The following is an 18,406-nucleotide window of genomic DNA, read 5'->3' as shown; positions in this document are numbered from 1 at the left end:
CCCCTTTGCTTGCGTGGCCTCAGCTGGGAAAGCCACAAAGCCTTTTATCATCCTGCCAGCGGGAACTGCAGCCGTCCCTGCTGAAATGTAGAGCGTTTTCAGCCTGATGGGTGGGAAAAAGCGGGGGGGGGGGGGGGGGGGTGTGTGTGTCATACCACCTTCTGGGGTGCTTCGGTTTAGCACACGTGGAAGTTATCCCGCCTTGCTTTGAGCTGTCCATCCGTCTGTCCACACTGGTGGGTGCGCATCCCCCAGGAGCGGGTGCTGGCAGTGCACCCTGGGGTGGGAGTGACACACCAGCTGCTCTCCTTGCACCTCCTGGCTCCATCGGACAGCCGGAGGGGAACGCATGGGGCACACAGAGCCCCTCTGTTCCCACGCACAAAGGGATGCTTGTGGCTCGCTCACCGCCCCGGCTGGGCAGCGCCTCGCGAGCCGCAGCAAGGAAGAGCTTAAGGATACCAAGCGGCCCCAGCCAGACTGGATGGGTCACCCTGCGTGTCCCCCAGCCCCATGGCTCGGTCCTGCAAGGGCCCCTGCGCCTGTCGCCGCCGCTCTGCAGGTCCTGGGCGAGATGTTCGCAGCCTGCTGTTTATTTAAGGAATTATGTCTGCGCCAGGCCTGTGAATCAGGGGCTTTGCCAGTGCTGCTGGAGCAGGCTCCCTGTGTCATCCCCACAAATAATTCCTGGTCTGTGGCTCATCTGTGGTTGGTTGGCTGGGGGGATTAGAGGGGGGAAAAACCCAGGCTGGCTGTGCCCAGGGATTTTATCTGAGCAAGCGGTTGATGCCATCCCCCTCCTGCATGCTCCTGGCAGCAAGGGGACGCTCCCCTGCACCCTCCTGCACCAGGGAGGCGAGAGTAGAGATGCAAACTCTTGCTGCCACTCACTGGGATGCCACAAACCCAGAAGTCATTTTGCAGCGGCAAAACCGGCAGCTCTGCCAGGCACGGAGAGACGTGGCTGCACACCAAGGGCTTTGTGTGTTTATTTCTTCTCCCAGTTGCTTAAATACCATGACAAGTCCTGTCGTCATGGGGGGCAGTGAGCGGAGATGAAGGGGAGAGCATGGGGGAGATGGGGGGGGAGGCGCAGCGAAAGGCACCGGTCCCGGAGGAGCAGTGTGCTGACAAACTAAACTAACAGGGCTGTTAAACACACACACACACACACACACACACACACGTGTGCGGGATGTCGGTGCCGCTCTACGAAAAGGGGAGCCAGAGGGGTTGCTGTGGGAAGGCTCAGGAAGGCTCTGCCAGGTCCCTGCATCCCAGTGAAGTCCCGGGTTCCCGGGTGCAGGCATCTCTCTTCAGCAGCTTTCGCTAGGAAGGAGATGGCTCAAAGCCAAGTGCCGGGAGCCAAGTGGTATGCAGAAGCTGGGGAATTCCTGATCCTCCCATGGAGAGGGCTAGGGACCGGATGGGCAGGGATGCTGCCCTGGCTGGAAGGGGTACATGCCCCCCTCTTCCCACCCATACTCCCCTGCCTGTCCCCTCTTCCCAGCAGGAAGGGCGTACAGTGAGCAACACCAACAACCGCACATTTGGGCTGCGTTGAGGCAGCCTGGATGTGACGCAACTCCTGGCAGGGCTTCCCCATTCCACACCCTACCCAGGGCTGTGGGTACCTCAGCCAGGGCATCTCCTCTCTGGCAAACAGTCCCCCAGGCCACAAGGCTCTGCCAGGCACACACCCCACCCCCCCCAACCCCACGACTTGAAACAGGGGTGGGACAGGCTGCCGGGGTCACGCTGGCAGGAGCCAAACCAAACCTAAATACATTTTCCCTGAGTCACTGAAAGTCTGGCCAAGAAAGCAGGATGAGCAAACAGCATCACCCCCACGACCCGCTGGATGCCGGGCACGCCAACCAGCCACCAGGTAGCAGGCACTGGCAAGCTCCACATGGGTAAATCCATGCATGTCACGTGTTGGGAACCCACCCCCAGCACCCCAAACAGTGCCTTTGGAGCCCAAAATCTCTACCCTATCCCCATGGGGGAGGTGGGTTTGGCACAACTCTGAGCGGGTCCTGCTCTCACCCCGATTTTGTCAGTGCTGGGACGGGGATGTATCTGTCTGTGAGGGAGGAAGCTGAGCCTCCCCAGAGGTTTTGCATTCATACACTGAGCAGCTGTGCCATCATTTGGGATTTTTGGGTTTTTCCTATTTGGAAAAAGTTCCCAGGAGCATTTTATACACCCCGAGCAGGACTGGCAGCAGTAGCAGCAGCATTTTCCTGGTCTGTATCATTGCTGGAAGCTCTCTGGGTTTCACTTTTGGGCCCAAGCAACTGCCACGGGAAGACGGAAGCCACGTGTAGCCTGTGACCCGCCCCACAAGCGGCTGAGGAGCACACAGCACACAGCAATGGAGGGCATCCCTCACTGCCAGCAGCAGGTTTTTGGCCGGTGGGGAGCAGGCAGCTGTTGGGGTGGCAGAGATTGGGTTTCAGGGCTGGCAGAGACGCAGAAAGGGGTCCTGATAGGCAGAAGGGAAGGAAGGGGAGCAGGTGATGGAGGCCTCCCACACACTCCCCTCTGCACACAGAGAGCTGCCGTCATGCTAACCCTCCTTGTTCCTGCAGGCACTGCTGGTGGAGCAAAGGATGCCGGGTGGCTAACCCAGGATACCTCCCCAGTGGGTGGGAGGGACCCGTGCCTCCCCCATGGAGATCCGACGTGCTTTGCCCCAGGATTTCCGTGAGCTGCTAAACTGCCTGAAAATGAGGAGCAAGTATGCCGTCCTGCTGGTCTTTGTCATCGGCCTTGTTATCATCGAGAAGGAGAACAACTTCATCTCCAGGTAGGGAGCCGGTACCCAAGCCGCCTCGTGCTTTTAATCCTTCCTCTCCCCCCATACCCCAAGCTCCTGTGCAGCGGGATCCACCCCCCGACCAGGAGATGGAGGTGGTCCCGCTCTCCTCCATGCTGGGCTGGGTCTCCCTGCAGGGTGTCAGACAAGCTGAAGCAGTCCCCGCAGGCGCTGGTGGAGGACAACAGCACGGAGACCAGCCTGGCACCAGTCGAGAACGGCTCGCTGGCCTCGCTGCGAGAGCTGGACGCTGCCTTCTCCCAGATGAGGTCCCACCTGCGGAACGTCACCCTGCAGCTGGTGGGCAACGAGGACCCAGGGCCACGACGGCACGTCCTGCTGATGGCCACCACCCGCACCGGCTCCTCCTTCGTGGGGGAGTTCTTCAACCAGCAAGGCAGCATCTTCTACCTCTTCGAGCCCCTCTGGCACATCGAGAGGACAGTGACCTTTGAGCCGGGGGGGGCCAATGCAGTGGGCTCAGCCCTTGTCTACCGGGATGTCCTCAAACAGCTGCTTCTCTGTGACCTCTATATCCTGGAGAGCTTCATCTCGCCGGCACCTGAGGGCCACCTGACGCCCTTCATGTTTCGGCGAGGCTCAAGCCGCTCACTCTGCGAGGAGCCCGTCTGCACACCTGGCTCCAAGAAGGTCTTTGAGAAGTACCACTGCAAGAACCGCCGCTGTGGCCCCCTCAACATCACCCTGGCCGCCGAGGCGTGCCGGCGCAAGCAGCACGTGGCCCTGAAGACGGTGCGCATCCGGCAGCTGGAGTTCCTGCAGCCGCTGGTGGAGGACCCCCGGCTGGACGTACGCATCATCCAGCTGGTGCGGGACCCCCGGGCCGTCCTGGCTTCCCGCATAGTGGCCTTCTCTGGCAAGTACGAGACCTGGAAGAAGTGGGCATCCGAAGGGGAGGCTCCCCTCCGCGAGGAGGAGGTGCAGCGGCTGCGAGGTAACTGCGAGAGCATCCGTCTGTCGGCGGAGCTGGGGCTGCAGCGCCCGGGCTGGCTGCGCGGTCGCTACATGCTGGTACGCTACGAGGACGTGGCGCGGGCGCCCTTGCAGAAGGCGGAGGAGATGTACCGCTTCGCCGGGCTCCCCCTCACACCCCAGGTGGAGGACTGGATCGGCAAAAACACCCAGGCACCCCGCGACGGCAGCGGCGTCTACTCGACCCGCAAAAACTCCTCTGAGCAGTTTGAGAAGTGGCGGTTCAGCATCCCCTTCAAGCTGGCGCAGGTCGTGCAGGATGCCTGCGCCCCAGCCATGCGCCTGTTCGGCTACAAGCTGGCCAGCAGCCCTGCTGCCCTAGCTAACCGCTCCTTCAGCCTGCTAGAGGAGGCACAGCCCTCTTGGGTCACATAACGGCAGGGGAATCAAAAAACGGTGGCGGGGGGGCAATAAGGGGCTGCGGCCATGCTCCTGGCCAATCTGGAGAAGACCCTGGGGGTGTCCCTGCTCCAGGAGACGCTCCTCACTGCTGCCAGGTGGAAATCAGCAGCCCCAGGAGCTGGAGCATCCTGGCAGAGCTGATCCCAGGGTCCCGCAGAGCCTGAATTGCATCATTTCTCCAGGAACAGGGGAAATCGCAAGGCTGAGGAGCAAGGGGCTCAGCCCCAGAGCTACCTCCCCGGCTAGGGGGCTGCATTGAGGTAGAGGAGGGTGAGCAGAGGGTAACAGGACCAAGCATCTTCGCGTTGCCACGCACCCCTCCCAGCTAGGATTATGCAAGGACAAGGCCCCCCTTGGTGCCAGCAAGGACCCAGAAGCCTTACTGGTTTAGTGCCTTCATACACCAGCACAGACTGGGAAGTTCCCAGGGGCAGGAGTCCCCCACGGAGCCCTGTCCGGCACTTGGGCTGCCATGAAATGAGGTGACTCTGTAGTTTGGTGCTCTTCAAAGCTGGTCTGGGGGTGGGCTTGGGGCTTGTTTTGTTCTCTTTTCGCCTGTGTATTCACATAGCGGGGGTCACCAAACAGATTTATTTATTTATTCCATGGTGGGGGAAATGGGGGCGCAGGTCAAGGAGCTAATTCCAAAAAACAGAGCAGCACAATGCACTGCAGACACACACAGAGCCGAGGCCAGATTTCGGTCCTGCTACACAACCCTGGGAGAACCCCCAATAACTGACAGGCTGTATAACACCCCCACCACCCCCAAATCCCCACAGAGTGTAGCCTGTGCCGGGGCTGCACCCACCTGGCACGGGAGCAACTGAAAACCTCGGCAGCTGCTGGAAGGCAGACAGACTTATTTAATTAAACACAGACTACAACAGCTCTGAGTCCAAAGCATCTCCCATCATCTCGGTATTCGCGTGCTTCCCCTGCCTTGGAGAGGGGGGGTGAGGGGATGGGGAGCCCCAGAAATACTTGCCAGCAGCACTGTCCGGCGACCGATACCTGGCAGAGGCGCGGGGAGTTTTGGGTTGTTTGCCACGTGCACCAACAGCCTGGCACCGAGCTGCCCCTTCCAATTCACCCATAATGAATTAAAACACTGGGTTTTAGCCCACTTTGCAGTACACCCCGGTCAGCTATCGGCAGCTGGCCGCAGCTGGGCCACGTTGCTGCTGGCGGAGGGTGGCCAGGAGGCACGTGGTGGGGCTCAGGCAATGGGGCGAGCTCACAAAAGCTGAGTTTTTGACCCAAGAGGGGAGAACAGAGGCGGCATTGAGGAACGCGGGGCCGGCTGGCGGGGAGCAGCCACGCCGGAGCCCTGGGCTGCCGGGGAGGTTTGCACTGAGCGAGCGCAGCCGCCTCTCACTGGGGAGCATCCGGCCTCGGGGGACGAATTCTGGGGGCTCGATGCTGGCTGGATGGAGAGAGGGTGCAAGAGAGGGGTTTTTCTTTGCATCGAGCAGCATGGGCGATACCCTCATGGCTCGCAGGCAACACCCCCCCACCCCTTCCTTGTCTCACATGTAGCTCCCAGAATCGCAAGAGGCCCTGGGTATTGCCAAGTGAATCGGGTTTTGTTCGGAGGCTTCCCACAGGGAAAGTGGCGGGGTCACCGAGGTCGGCTGGATACCCCGCAGCTGTGTGCTGGGAAAAGCCGGCAGATCTTGGCCAGCACAAGGGGGAACGCAGCCAGATCAACGCTCACAGACAAGCCCCTCTCCCAGGCTTTTGCAGAGTTACTCGTGGGGGTGGGCTTTGCAAAGCAAGTAAAGTTTAAATTAATTGTTTCTTTGCAAAGCAGCACAAGGGGTAAAGAGCTGCAGGGAAGGGGAAGTCAGAGCAGTGCCCAGGGATTTCTGCCCCTTCCCATCCCATCTCAGGACTTGTTTTTAGGAGGCATGGTCAGGCGGGTGAAGGCACAGACCAAGCAAGGTCCTTCTCAACCTGAGCAGTCCCAGCCCCATCTAGCTCCAGCACATCATTTCTAGCTGGGCAGGAGTGTTTCCACCTGGACATCCTCCAGCTTCCTGTCAAAATCTTTGAAGGGCAGAAAGAAAACGCACACCCTCCCCCCAATCCATGCAGATTTCCACAGGGACTAATTGCTCCCATTAAACTCTCACAGCCGTGACCCACAGTGTGCCAGATGCCTCAGGAAGCCATAAGAAACACACGGCTCCTTACAAGACCAAAGCAGCCAAATTCACCCTGTGCCAACAGTGAGAAGGGGTTCTCCCCGCCAAGGGAAGGGGCCTCCTGCCCACCCTGGTCCTTCCCTATACGAGGAAAGGCATGAATCGGGGGCAAAAGGCACAGCAGGAGGCAATACCTTAGGGCAAGGAAGTACCTGAATTCAGATGGACTGCGATGGGTGCAGCTTCACCCTTCCTTCACCCACACTGATGCCTGAAGGAAACCCTCCTCCCCCAACCATCTCCTTTTCAAGGGATTCAGGCTTTCAGGAGCAAACCAGCTGCTGAGATGCTCGGGCTTGCCTTAAATCAATCAACCCTCACCTGCTCAGCTGGCCACAGCTGTACTTAGGGGGAAATCTGGGAGCTCTGGGGTGATGCTTGTTGTCACCAAGAAGATATTTTCTGCAAATAGCCCGGAGGGGCAAGGGGACACGTGTCCCATGGGATAGAGCCACCAGCCGAAGCCTGCTTCTCCTCGGGGTTATTGCAGGTGGTTTGAGATGATGCAGCACCAGTGAGAGCTTTAATAACCCATGTATGTGCTGTTCCCCTCTAAATGGGATCTTTTCCCTCTGCCAGTCTAATCCAGACTTGACTTTGGACGGCAAGCTCTCTGACTCCCTTCTCCTCACTTGCTCCAGCTCCATTTAATGGGATCGGATGAGCTAATCCCCCATGTCCCGTATCAGATGGGATTTCTGGGGCTGGAGGGAAACGCATCGCCCAAGCAATTGCATGCCCTTACCCAGCCCCGCAGGGCTTGGTGTGGTTCCCACAGGGAGCTATGGCTTCACTGCCCAAATTCCGGGCCGGCAGGGGGATGAGGAGGAGACTTGGGGGCCAGGGAGAGACCGGGGGCTGCAGCACACATGGACATTTCAGCATTAAATGACAGCCTTGTGTTTCTGTTGTGTTTTTTTAAGAGACTGCATGCCTGACCAGACCGCATTTCTTGGTCTGCATCCCATATTTATCCTGCAATTACACCTTTGGACAAAGGCTGCCTGTCTGTGAGACTGGGGTTTCTTTTTAAGGACACAGTTTTATTATACACTCTGCTTTCACTGTAATGAAATCGGGGCGGGGGGAACTCCCCCAAAATTCGGGGTGAAAACTGTTCTTTCTCGAAACCTGCTCAAAGAGAGAAGAAGCTTGCCTGAGCCCTCCCCCTTTTCTTGAGGAAAACCCAAACGCTGACCTCCTTTCTGCTTTGGGCCACCTCACGAGGATCAATGCCACAACCCCCATCTCCCTGTTGTCCCGTAAGAGAACGGGGCCACCTCAGCACTGGGCTCCTGTGCTGTGAGAGCAGAGCCTTGCTGCAGAGATCTCTGCAATCCTTAAAGACGGGCTGCTAAGCTGAGTAAAGCTGGTCAAGCTCCTCTTAGCGCTTGCCCAGATCACAGCAAAACAAGGGAAGAATTCCCACAAAGCGGCATTTCTGTGAAATTCCTAATGGCCGGCACAGGTTTGGCTCAGGAGGGGTAGGGAAGATTTGCAGGGAGCGAAAAACCAAAGGTGGTTGCTGGAGCTGTTTGAGTAGGGCTTTGTGGTTCTGCACCATCTCACCCCGTGTCGGGGGCTGTGGGTGAAACTGGCCTTGGGGTGAACTCAGTTGCCGAAGCACACTGAGCCTGACACACTCATCTCCCAGGTTAAGTGGGAAGCGAGATTTTTACCATGCATTTTGCGTGGGGGAAGAGGAACTGGAGAGCAGCTCAGCACCACATCAGCCCCAGGAACAAGGAGAACAGCATTGCTGTGCAGCCCCTGGACAAGGAGGACCCCCGCTACCAACTCCCCACACCTCTTCTTTTGGACACAAAGATCAGTTGAATTGCAGAGAACATCGCATTTCACCTTTGGGGTTTTCCTGAATCCCTTTTCCGGGTGGGATCTGTGACCTATTCCTGGACTGGCATGTAGCGAGGTGCTGCCTATAAATACACGACTGGCTGGTCCAGCCTCACAAAAACAAGGTGACTTTGCTGCAGTGGTTTATGGGGAGCGGCAGGCAGCTGCTCTTCTCGAGCTGATGTCACTGAAAAACTGGAAATGAAAAATGAGGGGTTTTTTTTTGGAGCAAATAAATAAAACAGGACCCTTTTGAGTTTTGCTAAAAGCATAATTTATTTATAAAGTATAACATAGCCAATGTTGATGTTTAAAAGCAGCCTTGAACTGGTCTGAATTGTTTTTTCCAGGAGATTCTTTGCCCTGGACTGACCTGATTCTCTCCCGGCTGTGGCAGGGATCCCCAAGGCACAAGGGGGTGACCGGATCACCCCTGGGAAAAACAGGGAGCCCCAGGGGCAAGTGCCAAGGCTGGGCGACATGGTTTGTCTAGCAGGGAGCAGTCCCTCACCCCTGGAAGACACCAAAATACCTGTTCCCTGACTCGCAGCTTCAAGCTGCGCGGCTGGAGGGCTGAAGCAGTGCTGCTGGGGCCATCATGGGGCTGTGTGGGCAGCGGGACGAGTCCCATCTGTTTTTAAAGCAGAGGCATCATCAGTGGGGGTACGAAGAGGACCCGTCCAGCAGTTCAGACTTGGCTGGGATGGATGGGGCCGTGAAGCTGGTGCAGGAGGGAGAGCAGCTCGGGGGAGGAGAGTGAAGGGAGGGATGTGTTGTGGGTGGCTACCACAAAGATAATGAGGAGCTGCCCGTGGCTGGGGGCACAGGCTGCCGGGGGCTTCAGGTGCGTGCAGAGCAGGGGCACTTGTGGCATGCTAAGGTCTTGCCCTGCAGCACCCATTAGTCCTTCGAGTAATCACACTTGTAGGGAGATCTGTTAGCTCTGGCTGATGTTGGATCAAACCTGGTGAGAGGAGGACACAGAGACGCAGGTATATGCCAGCGTGGCACCTCAGGAGCTGCAGGAGCATCCCATGGAGCCCCTTCCCAACACCTCTTCCTTCACACTGGCCCCTCCACCCTGCTGGGAGCGTGCAGTCCAGGGGGCAGGTGCAATGAAGAGGCCGGGGAGCCTGGAGGAAGACAGGGCAGACTTTCCCCCGCCTCCCCATGTGCCTCTGCCACACAGCTCACCAGCAGAAGACAAAACCCTCTCTGAAGCTGACCAGCTCTTACTGCAGCCGCCTGTTTGCAGCCAGACGGAGAAATACCATCAAAACAAGGCGTTTGCCAGTGTTGAGTGCACACCTGCACACACAAGGTGCCCTATGACCACAGTTTCAGGCATTTTGAATTTATTCCCATTTGTCTGGAATTGGATGAGAGGTTTTCACAAAGGCTCCTTTTACCTCCCCTGTTTGCTCCGGGCACTGTTTTTGCCACCAACCTTGTCTTGCTTCTCAGTGCATCTCCAATTCGCTGGTCCAGAAGCTTTTTACCCACTTCTTTTTTGGAAAGGTGGCCGATGATTGCCCTGGTTACCTGGGAACAGTGCTGCATGAGCAGCCAGCCATGCCAGTGGTGGTCTCAATTTGAAAGCAAGCCAAGGAAAACCAAAGCACAGCTGGCAATGCCTTTTGACTCTGGCTGGGAGGAAGGATGGAGACATTTGCCTTGTGAGCAGCAGAGTTAGGGCAGAAACAAGATCTTACCTCTTTGTGGTGCAAATATTATACCCAAAGGAGGAAAATGCCATGTGATAAGGGAAAACAGGCTTGTACTCTTGGAGTGCTCAATGTCTCCCAGCAGAGGGTATGTGCTGTAAAATAAATGCAAACACCTGGCATGAAAACCCAAAGAATACCTCTGTAAAAGCCAGGGCTGGGCACAAAGGCATGGAGGAGAAGGCAATGGCACAAGGGAAGTGGTGATTCATCCTCAGCCTCTCCATCGTCAAGTGGATCCTTGGTTCAGCTTTGCTCCAGCAGGATGAAATGAAGGTAAGGCCAACCCAGCCAGGAAGGGGATGGGTTCACACACACCGGTGTGAAACAAGCCCGGACACATAGCTTGAGGGAAGAGCTTAAATTCGGTTTTGATTGCCAAGTTCATCCTTTCAGAAATGGAGATGGGTTTGTGCTTCTTCCAGTTTTTGCTCTGAATTACCCTTTCCCAAAGCCAGCCACTGCCAGGCTCCTCACAGATTGGTGCCCATGTGGGTACCAGGAGAGAGGACAGGGAGCAGACTTTGAGCACTATCACCCTGGGGACACTTTCCAACCCCTGGGCATTCATAGCTCCCGTATTTCCTGGCCAGAATAGCTGCTTTGGTGTTTAGCAGCTGTGGAGGATTTATCTTCCCTGGATTAATCCCAATGATTTTCCTCCATTGAAGGTTTTAGCATCCTCTTACTGAGTCCTGTCTAAAAGCACAACCCTTCCTACCAAGGACTTTCCTCTGCTCCAAGCTTTACTGTCAGCTGTCCCATCTCTCCTCTCCCAGCTCTCTTCCGGGCTGAAGAGTCCCACTGTGCAGAGCAGAAACACACCCTTTTGAGCCCTTTGCCACACTTCTTCCCCACTCCCTGAGCCCTTCCTTTGATGGAAGGGAGGGTGTCGGGTGCCACACCATGGACTTGGACACCCATGTCACTTCATCCAAGCCGGCTGCACCCTCTTGTGGCAAACCCCATCTCAGGCCCTGCTTTTCCTGGGAAAAAAAGATGTGCTTTCTACGCAGGCGGGTGGGGGGGGGGGGGTGGGGGTGGGGGAGTTTTGCTCAGGACTGCTAGGAAGGGGCTTCTGCACCGGCTGATGTTTGATGAAGGGGAAATGAGGAGCAGAGGGGGCCTTCAAACCGACACGGGAAGGAGAGCACGGGAGGAGCTCTACCAGCTCACAAGGCTGCAGTGTGCACAGCAGCTATATTTATCCACATGGCCAGCAGCTATATTTATCTGGAATGCCACAGGAGCCTAAAGTCTTCAGGGTAATTCCTGTCCCGCAGAAGAACACGATCTGGATGTCCTTTTTACTGTCAACCTTCTATGTTCTTTGCTCCCCTTTTCCAGGGGCCTTTGCTACCTTCTCAGGTTTTCCCTGCTCCTGCTTACATCCCACTCTCTCCACTACAGTGATGCTGGGCTCACCTTCCCTCCATCCCTCTTGCACAGGCTTCTCTGGGCTCCTTTTCCCATTGCCACTCGGAGCAGATGAATCTTTGTTTCTCTCGCCAAGGGAGCTGTTTCTTTCGGTGGAGGGAGTGGGAGATCCTCTGGCTATATCAGCCAGCCTGCAGCCTCGGTGGGTTTTCTGACAGGCCCTGAGGGCTGCAAACCATGAACTTCATCTGCAAGGGCAGGAGCAGGGCAGTCCTTTGCTGCTGGGCCCAGACTGCACCCCCCAAAAGGAGGTGTTGAACCAACATTCACTTCACCAACATTCAGAGCTGACAAAGGACAAGCCAAGCTGGATACACAAAGCCCAATGTTCAGGAACTTTCCAAACCAAACTAATAAAACGTCAGAGAGGCGACGAATCCTGTACTTGGGTCTGTGGCCGGCACCGCGCCCTGCCGTCCCCGCTGGAAAAGCCAAGGTCTGCAGCCCGAACTCGCACCGCGGAAACCGCGGCTGCTCCCCGCAGCTTATCTGCCGGCAGACGGCGGCTCCACCCGCCGCGGGGAGAGGCGGGGACGGCCGGCAAGCCGCGACACAACCGCTGCCGAAGCAGAGCGGGGCGGATGCACCCCCTCCCACCCCAGCCTGGGGCCAGCCCCCCCTCCCTCCCCGGCTCCCCCCGCGGCTCCCCCCGCTTCCTTCCCCGTTCCGGGCCCGCCCTTCCTTCCCTCCCTGCGCAGCGCTGAGTCAGGGAACGGGCGGAGCAGCCATGGGATCCAGCGTGTCCGTGGACGGCTCCGTGCGGGTGGTGGTGATCGGGGGGGGATTCGGGGGAACGGCTGCCGCTAGCTTGCTCAAGTCCTGGGCGATCCCTTTCGTGTTGGTGGACGTGAGGGATGCTTTCCATCACAACGTCGCTGCCCTCCGCGCCGCCGTGGAGAGCGGTAAGGGCTGGTTTCCACGGCCTTCCTCCCCTGCCTGGGTCCCGGCGGGTCAGGTCGGAGGGGTACCCCTCAGTGGCTCGGAGGTACTCGGGGAGTAACAGGGAAGGGGGTGTTGAAAGTTCTACCCAAGTGACATTTTTTTGTCTGGAAAACAAGCGCTTGGCTCTGGGAGGACCCACGGAGTTTGAGCGAATTGCATCAGAGTTTGAGCTGGTTTTGCATTGCTGGGAAACCAGAGCACAAACTACTTGGATGGTCTTCTTTTTTTTTTTTTTTTTAATTTCAAGTTTAGACAGTGTCTAAGCTAAAACAGCAGCAGCTGGGAGAGGTGAATGAATGCTTTTGGTACCTGGCACTGGAAATGTCAAACAGCTCAGCAATGTGGCCCTGGGTGCTAAATTATCTGGGATTTCGCTCTGGAGACCAGGCTAACCCCTTCACACCAGCTGCTGGGGATTTAGGGAGAAAATCTCATGTTCAAGGCTGGGAATAAGCATGAAAAGGGTGTCAAAATCTTGCTCTGAGAGGCAGATAACATGACAAAAAGCCTCTGACATTCTGCTTGAAACATCAGGGACCACAGCGGAGCACTTACTGGCAGAGAAGTACAGAAGATTCTGCCTGGGGAGCAGAGCCAAATCTGGCCTCTGAGGAGCTGATCTTGTCACCGAATTGGAGACAAAGGTCCTGAGGCTCATTGCTGGGGAGAGATAAGGCCCAGGCAGTCCCAGGTGCATAAAATGCTATTGTCTGAGCAAAGAGGGGAGGAGGGAAGAGGGGTCTGTTAGCTTACCCAGAGAGAAATCTCTTCCCTGTTGTCTCCTCCTACCACAGGGTTTGCCAAGAAGACTTTCATCTCCTACTCTGTCACCTTTGGGGACAGCTTCCGACAAGGCAAGGTTGTTGGCATAGACCCCGGGAGGCAGCAAGTCTTGCTCAGTGATGGTGAGGTAAGTGATGCAGTAACTTGGAATGAGTGACTTGGCTGCCTTACTGGATCACCTGTGAATGCAGAATCAGCCTTCAGCAGGGCACCTTGTGGATCTCTCCTTCTCAGGGTGCTTCTTCAGCTACATCTTGGCTGCCAGAAGCCAGTACTCCAAACCTAGGCTGCATTGGCTTTGTCCAGTGGTGTCTGGTCGGAGAAGTGACTCAGAATTTAGGTTTCAGACTGCTGTCCATGCTTGCAGTCCTCTGGGGTGAGGGAGAAAAATGAGTAGGACCACAGGGCACCCACAGAACCTGCCTCTGAGCTGGAAGTGGGACGTAGCTCTCATCTGTCAGAGGAAGGGTGCGTGTGCAGGGCAGGATCACACTCTGGGAGAAACAAACTGGACCTTTGCCTTTGATTTAGTGGGGAGCTGGGAACACAAACCTTGACCGATCCATTGCCCCAGGCTCAGAGTTCACACTCATGAGACAGTTCCTGTTCTGATGTAACCCTCAGCTCAGCCAAAGCGCCTGATCCCAACCAAGCCCCAGCCCCATGGGATGGCACTGATTGCTTTCCTCTAGGTTTCTGCTACCAATGGGCAGTTAGTCAGACACTCGTGCTTAGTACTGGCCCTCTAACTCGAGAAAGTAGAGAGGAAGGAGACCTACTTCTCGCCCCAGCCAGAAGCAGCCCTCCAGCCACCTCCTCTAAACCCCACAAGTGATGCGGGGAAGGACTGTAACATTTAATTGTCCTGAAGATCCTGGTAGCAGAGACTGCCTTTCCCTGCAGGCACCAAACAGCACCATCCCTTCTAGCCAAGCTAAGTGGCCTAAAGCTTTGTTGGGGTGTGGGTGTGCACTAAATACCACACCCCACCTAGTGCTCTGATGAGCTTTTATTCTTAGAGCTGGATTTAGAGCTCAATGTTTAAACCTGGAGCTCAGACCCTTACCTAATGGCAGGCAGAAACAAGGGCAGCAGCTCTGATAACTCTTTGCAGCCAGAGCATCGCATCTCTGTTCAGAAGAGGGTGAAGGAGAGAGGTTTGTCTCCGGACCCAGCTCTGATGGTAGCTTCAAGGGTTTGGCATAAATACCAGGTTATTTCTTGTGAGCTTATGGTAATGTTTTCAAAGCTTCAGCTCATCTGAAGAACAGGACTTCTCTCAGAACCTGAGGAAGGCAGCTACTTGTTATCACACAGGCAGGTCTCCTCCTGAAGTCACTTTCTGACAGTGGCAAGTACTCCCTAGCTATCAGCCACAGCTGGAGGAAAGGGAATGAGTGGATAGTACCTAGGAGGGAATGACTGTGTTCTAGGCTCTGGTTTCAAGAGGTCTGATATCCTATTCCACCTTCTACCTTCCCAGGAGCTTCATTACACGCATCTCATTCTTGCAACAGGCAGCGATGGGCCATTCCCTGGGAAGTTCAACAAACTCATTGACATGGAAAGCGCCATCCAGACCTATGAAGACATGGTTAAGGAGGTGAGGAATCAACTTATTTCTTAGGAAGCATTGCCTGCCTTTGTTCAGCTTCCCTGTCCCAGATGCCACTAAGGGTATCTGGAGCCATCTGTGTCTAACAACAAAAGACCATAATGCCTGCAGGGACAGGCCAGGACAAGGAGCACGGTGTTCTGCATGCTCCAGGGGAAACCTGAAATGTTCAGCAGAGTTCCAGTGTACACAGGAATGAGTGCACAAGGTTCTTGGTTTTTGTTTCTTCTTGAAGTAGGCAGTATATTGCTGTTGTATCTCACAAAGGTCTGTTCACGGAGGGGATGAAGGTACCTGACTTCCTGTGTGTAACTGTTCTCTTGTAACATGACTTTCTTCTTTACTTCAAGATTGAGAAATCCGAGCGCATCCTGGTAGTGGGAGGTGGTGCTGCTGGAGTAGAGATGGCTGCAGAGATCAAAACAGAGCACCCAGCCAAAGAGGTAGTAGTGTATTAGTTACAATTCATGTCATCCTTGTTTTTGAGCGCCTTGTTCTGTGATGGTCCTGCTGGAGGTATCACTGTCACTGCAAACTAGGAGTTCCCATGCAATGGTAGCATTCACCCCTGCTGCCAGCTGTTCTGATAGTACCCTGTAGCCTGTCACCAGTAATTATCAGCACTAGATGCCTTCCACTGCTTCGCTCTCCTCAGGCATTAAACAAGGTGGAAGGAAGCTAGCTATAGCTGCTCCTGCCTGGCGCAAGGCAAGTCCTGTCCCAGTCCTGTGTCCCCATTTGCTGTTTTGTCCCCAACAGGTCACCCTCATTCACTCAAAAATGGCACTAGCGGATGTGGAGCTGCTAGACAGTGTCCGTCAGGAGGTGAAAGAGATTCTCCTCAGAAAAGGAGTGCGCCTCCTATTAAGTACGTACTTAATTCTCCCGAAGATCTAAACTCTGAAGCTCTATAAGCTGCTCTTCTGACATCCTCTTTCAGACTTTTTTGACTATGCATGGCTCCCTTGAATTCCTGTTTCTCTAGAAAAATCTAGGCTAGCTGGAAACAGCAGCCTAGTAAAGGTTCTCTGTCATTTGGGGCTCTCTGTCACAATAGGTGAAAGGGTCAGTGATATGGAAAACCTCACACCAAACCGTTTCCAGAAGGACATGGTAGTAAGGACAGAAAAGGGCACCGAGGTGGTTACTGACATGGTGGTCCTGTGCACAGGGATAAAGATCAACTCTTCAGCATATGCTGCTGCATTTGGTAAGTGAAAAAAGCCCAATGCTGGGTGGGGAGAAGCAACAGTTCTTCCATGCCTTGTACTTAGTACTGCGAGGTTAGGAGTCAACCTTACACAACCTGTAGCAGTTATTCTGTGATACAGCAAATACTCTAACAGCCTATTAAATACTTAACTGTGAAATGTGACCTTTGGAAACGTACAGACCATAGATCAAAGGGCCAATAGCCTTCTCCATCTCCTGCTAATACCTCCGAGCAGCCTTTGGGTTGTAGTTCAGTGTGAGGCAGATGACACCTAGAGGTTGATGGCAAGTCGAGTTGTCAAGGCCAGGATTTCATCCTAGGTATCAGCTTGCCAAGTTGCGTGCAAGAACAGCCTTAGCACATTCAGCATTCTTGCTGAACTGTCAGTGAGAGGGGGCATTCAGCTGATGGGTTACTCAGTAATACACCTTCAGTCTGTGTCCCCTTACAGCCCTATGTCAGCTTTGACAGAGCAGCGTTACCATTGCACAGTCTCTTTCTCAGGCTGTGTGCTCTAGCTCTGAATGTTTCTCAGTGTTTCTGCTGAAATACCAACAGATGATTCAGGGCAGGAGATGGCAATAATTAACTACAGCAAGTCAAAAAGCATTTCTTCCCTAATATGTAGAAAAGAGAGTGAAAAAACAACCCCTCACTTTGTGTCAATGACATGTTTGAGAATATCATCGGCATTTTGGGGGTCTCAGGGCACAACCAGCAACACAAAGCTCCTTCTGAACACTTAACTGCTTGGTAAAACAGGGGACAAAATGGCAAGTGATGGTGCTTTGAAAGTTAACAAGCACCTCCAGCTGGAAGGATACGAGAACATCTACGCCATTGGGGACTGCGCAGCTCTGAAAGAACCAAAGATGGCCTACCATGCTGGGCTCCACGCCAACATCGCCGTCACAAATATCATCAACAGCCTGACACATAAGCCTCTTAAGACCTATGAGCCAGGTAAGGTTATCTCCTAGCACCTGGCCTGAGCTGTTGGGCTGCTTTTCTGCAGGGAACAGCTGTTTTAACACTTACACATCAGAACTTGCATGAGATACCAATCAGAGGTAAGGAAACTCACATTTGGGGCTGATTATATAAGCTGATAGCTCAGGTTCATCATGGTTCTTACCAAAGACACTGTAGACATTAATTACCTGTGTCAGTCTATGGACGCAACGTGTCCTTTCTTCACTAATGTCTTCCTGATAAATCTACTGCTGGGTGTGTACTATTCATCAAACTTGTTTTCTTCTCTTTAAATTGCTTACAGTCCAATTGAACCCTAGGAACAAGGAGATGACTGGACTTTCTCCTGTTAAGCTATACAAAAGCAAACTAAACATTCTAACCCCAAAAATCTAGCTAGGTGACAGGTCTCGTTAATAAGCAACTGCTGTAAGTACTTCCCATAGCTGTGTTGAAAGTTGTTCCATAGGGTGGAGGATATATGGACACCAGGCTGGTTTTTAAAGACTATTTTCTTCTTAAATTTTGCTGTCTATTTTTTGGACTCCCTCTTAGGAAGAGAGAATCATTCTACATCACACACACAGACAGCCCAATGCTTCACCAATCCCATTAATGAAAAATAGAGCAGAAGGCAGAGAGGTGTCAGCAGCTCTTCTTGGGCCTGATTCTTTCCTTTGACATGCAGCACATTCGTCCTGTGCTTAGCAGCACGTGTGGGTATGGGGGTGGGGTGGGAAGGGAGGGGGTTGGGTAAAGTGCCTATGTGTAGTAGGGTTTGATATTTAGCTTTGAAACCGCTTAGTTTAAACCTCTGTATCTTCTTTTCCAGGGTCACTAACGTTTCTGCTTTCAATGGGCAGAAATGATGGAGTAGGCCAGGTGAACGGTTACTATGTAGGACGTCTCTTGGTGACCATTGCTAAGAGCCGGGGCCTGTTTGTCTCCAAGAGCTGGAAGACGATGGGACAGACAATGCCCTCTTAAGAGGCAATCAGTAACAAAGCAGGAAGAAATACAGCAACTGGATGAGGTTTGGGCACACTGGTACTGTCTCCATCAGCATCTCCTAAAAGCACCCATCAGCATGATGCATTAAAGGGGAGCCCTGCCTTGCTGTAAAGGGGAAAGAGGCACTTTCCAAATGAAGTGCCCAGGAGGTTCTCACGCTAAAAACCGGGAAAGGAATGCTTCTTCCCTTTCCCTGTTGAGATAGCTCTGAGCAAGAAAGTTGGTTTACCTTGATTTGTAACAATAAACACTGTGGTTTTCAAAATCTCTGTGGTTTGTTTGTTACATATTTTTTGCCCCCTGGCGTTCTCTACACTTGCTCTTCTAGAAAGTACCTGCCTCTTCCAGCTCTGGAATTGGCTCTGCAGCACACAGGCAGCATGGCCTGGGGAAAGCCTGCCTAAAGCCTTGAAAACACCATGGAAATCCTGG

General features: G+C 54.3%; 2 protein-coding genes across 2 annotated transcripts; both read left to right on the top strand.

Moving 5' to 3' along the window:
• The first annotated feature begins 2,660 nt into the window (after nucleotides 1-2,660).
• Nucleotides 2,661-4,364, top strand: CHST3 (carbohydrate sulfotransferase 3). Its single transcript, XM_084265186.1, has 2 exons — nucleotides 2,661-2,812; nucleotides 2,959-4,364. Exons 1-2 carry the CDS (start codon nucleotides 2,676-2,678, stop codon nucleotides 4,187-4,189), a joined length of 1,368 nt encoding a protein of 455 aa, XP_084121312.1. The 5' UTR covers nucleotides 2,661-2,675; the 3' UTR covers nucleotides 4,190-4,364.
• Nucleotides 4,365-12,165: 7,801 nt separating this feature from the next.
• AIFM2 (AIF family member 2) lies at nucleotides 12,166-18,231 on the top strand (the record flags this gene model as incomplete). Its single annotated transcript, XM_084264319.1, has 8 exons — nucleotides 12,166-12,340; nucleotides 13,175-13,290; nucleotides 14,647-14,766; nucleotides 15,129-15,221; nucleotides 15,538-15,646; nucleotides 15,836-15,988; nucleotides 16,754-16,954; nucleotides 17,796-18,231. The coding sequence occupies 8 exons, from the start codon at nucleotides 12,166-12,168 to the stop codon at nucleotides 17,948-17,950; spliced, it is 1,122 nt and encodes a 373-aa protein (XP_084120445.1). The 3' UTR covers nucleotides 17,951-18,231.
• Between the last annotated feature and the right edge of the window lie 175 nt (nucleotides 18,232-18,406).

The sequence above is a fragment of the Gallinula chloropus genome (genome assembly GCF_964237585.1).
Source record: "Gallinula chloropus genome assembly, chromosome: 5".
Lineage (NCBI taxonomy): Eukaryota > Metazoa > Chordata > Aves > Gruiformes > Rallidae > Gallinula > Gallinula chloropus.
Note: the sequence above shows the minus strand (reverse complement) of the source record. Positions and strands in the feature narration are given on the sequence as shown.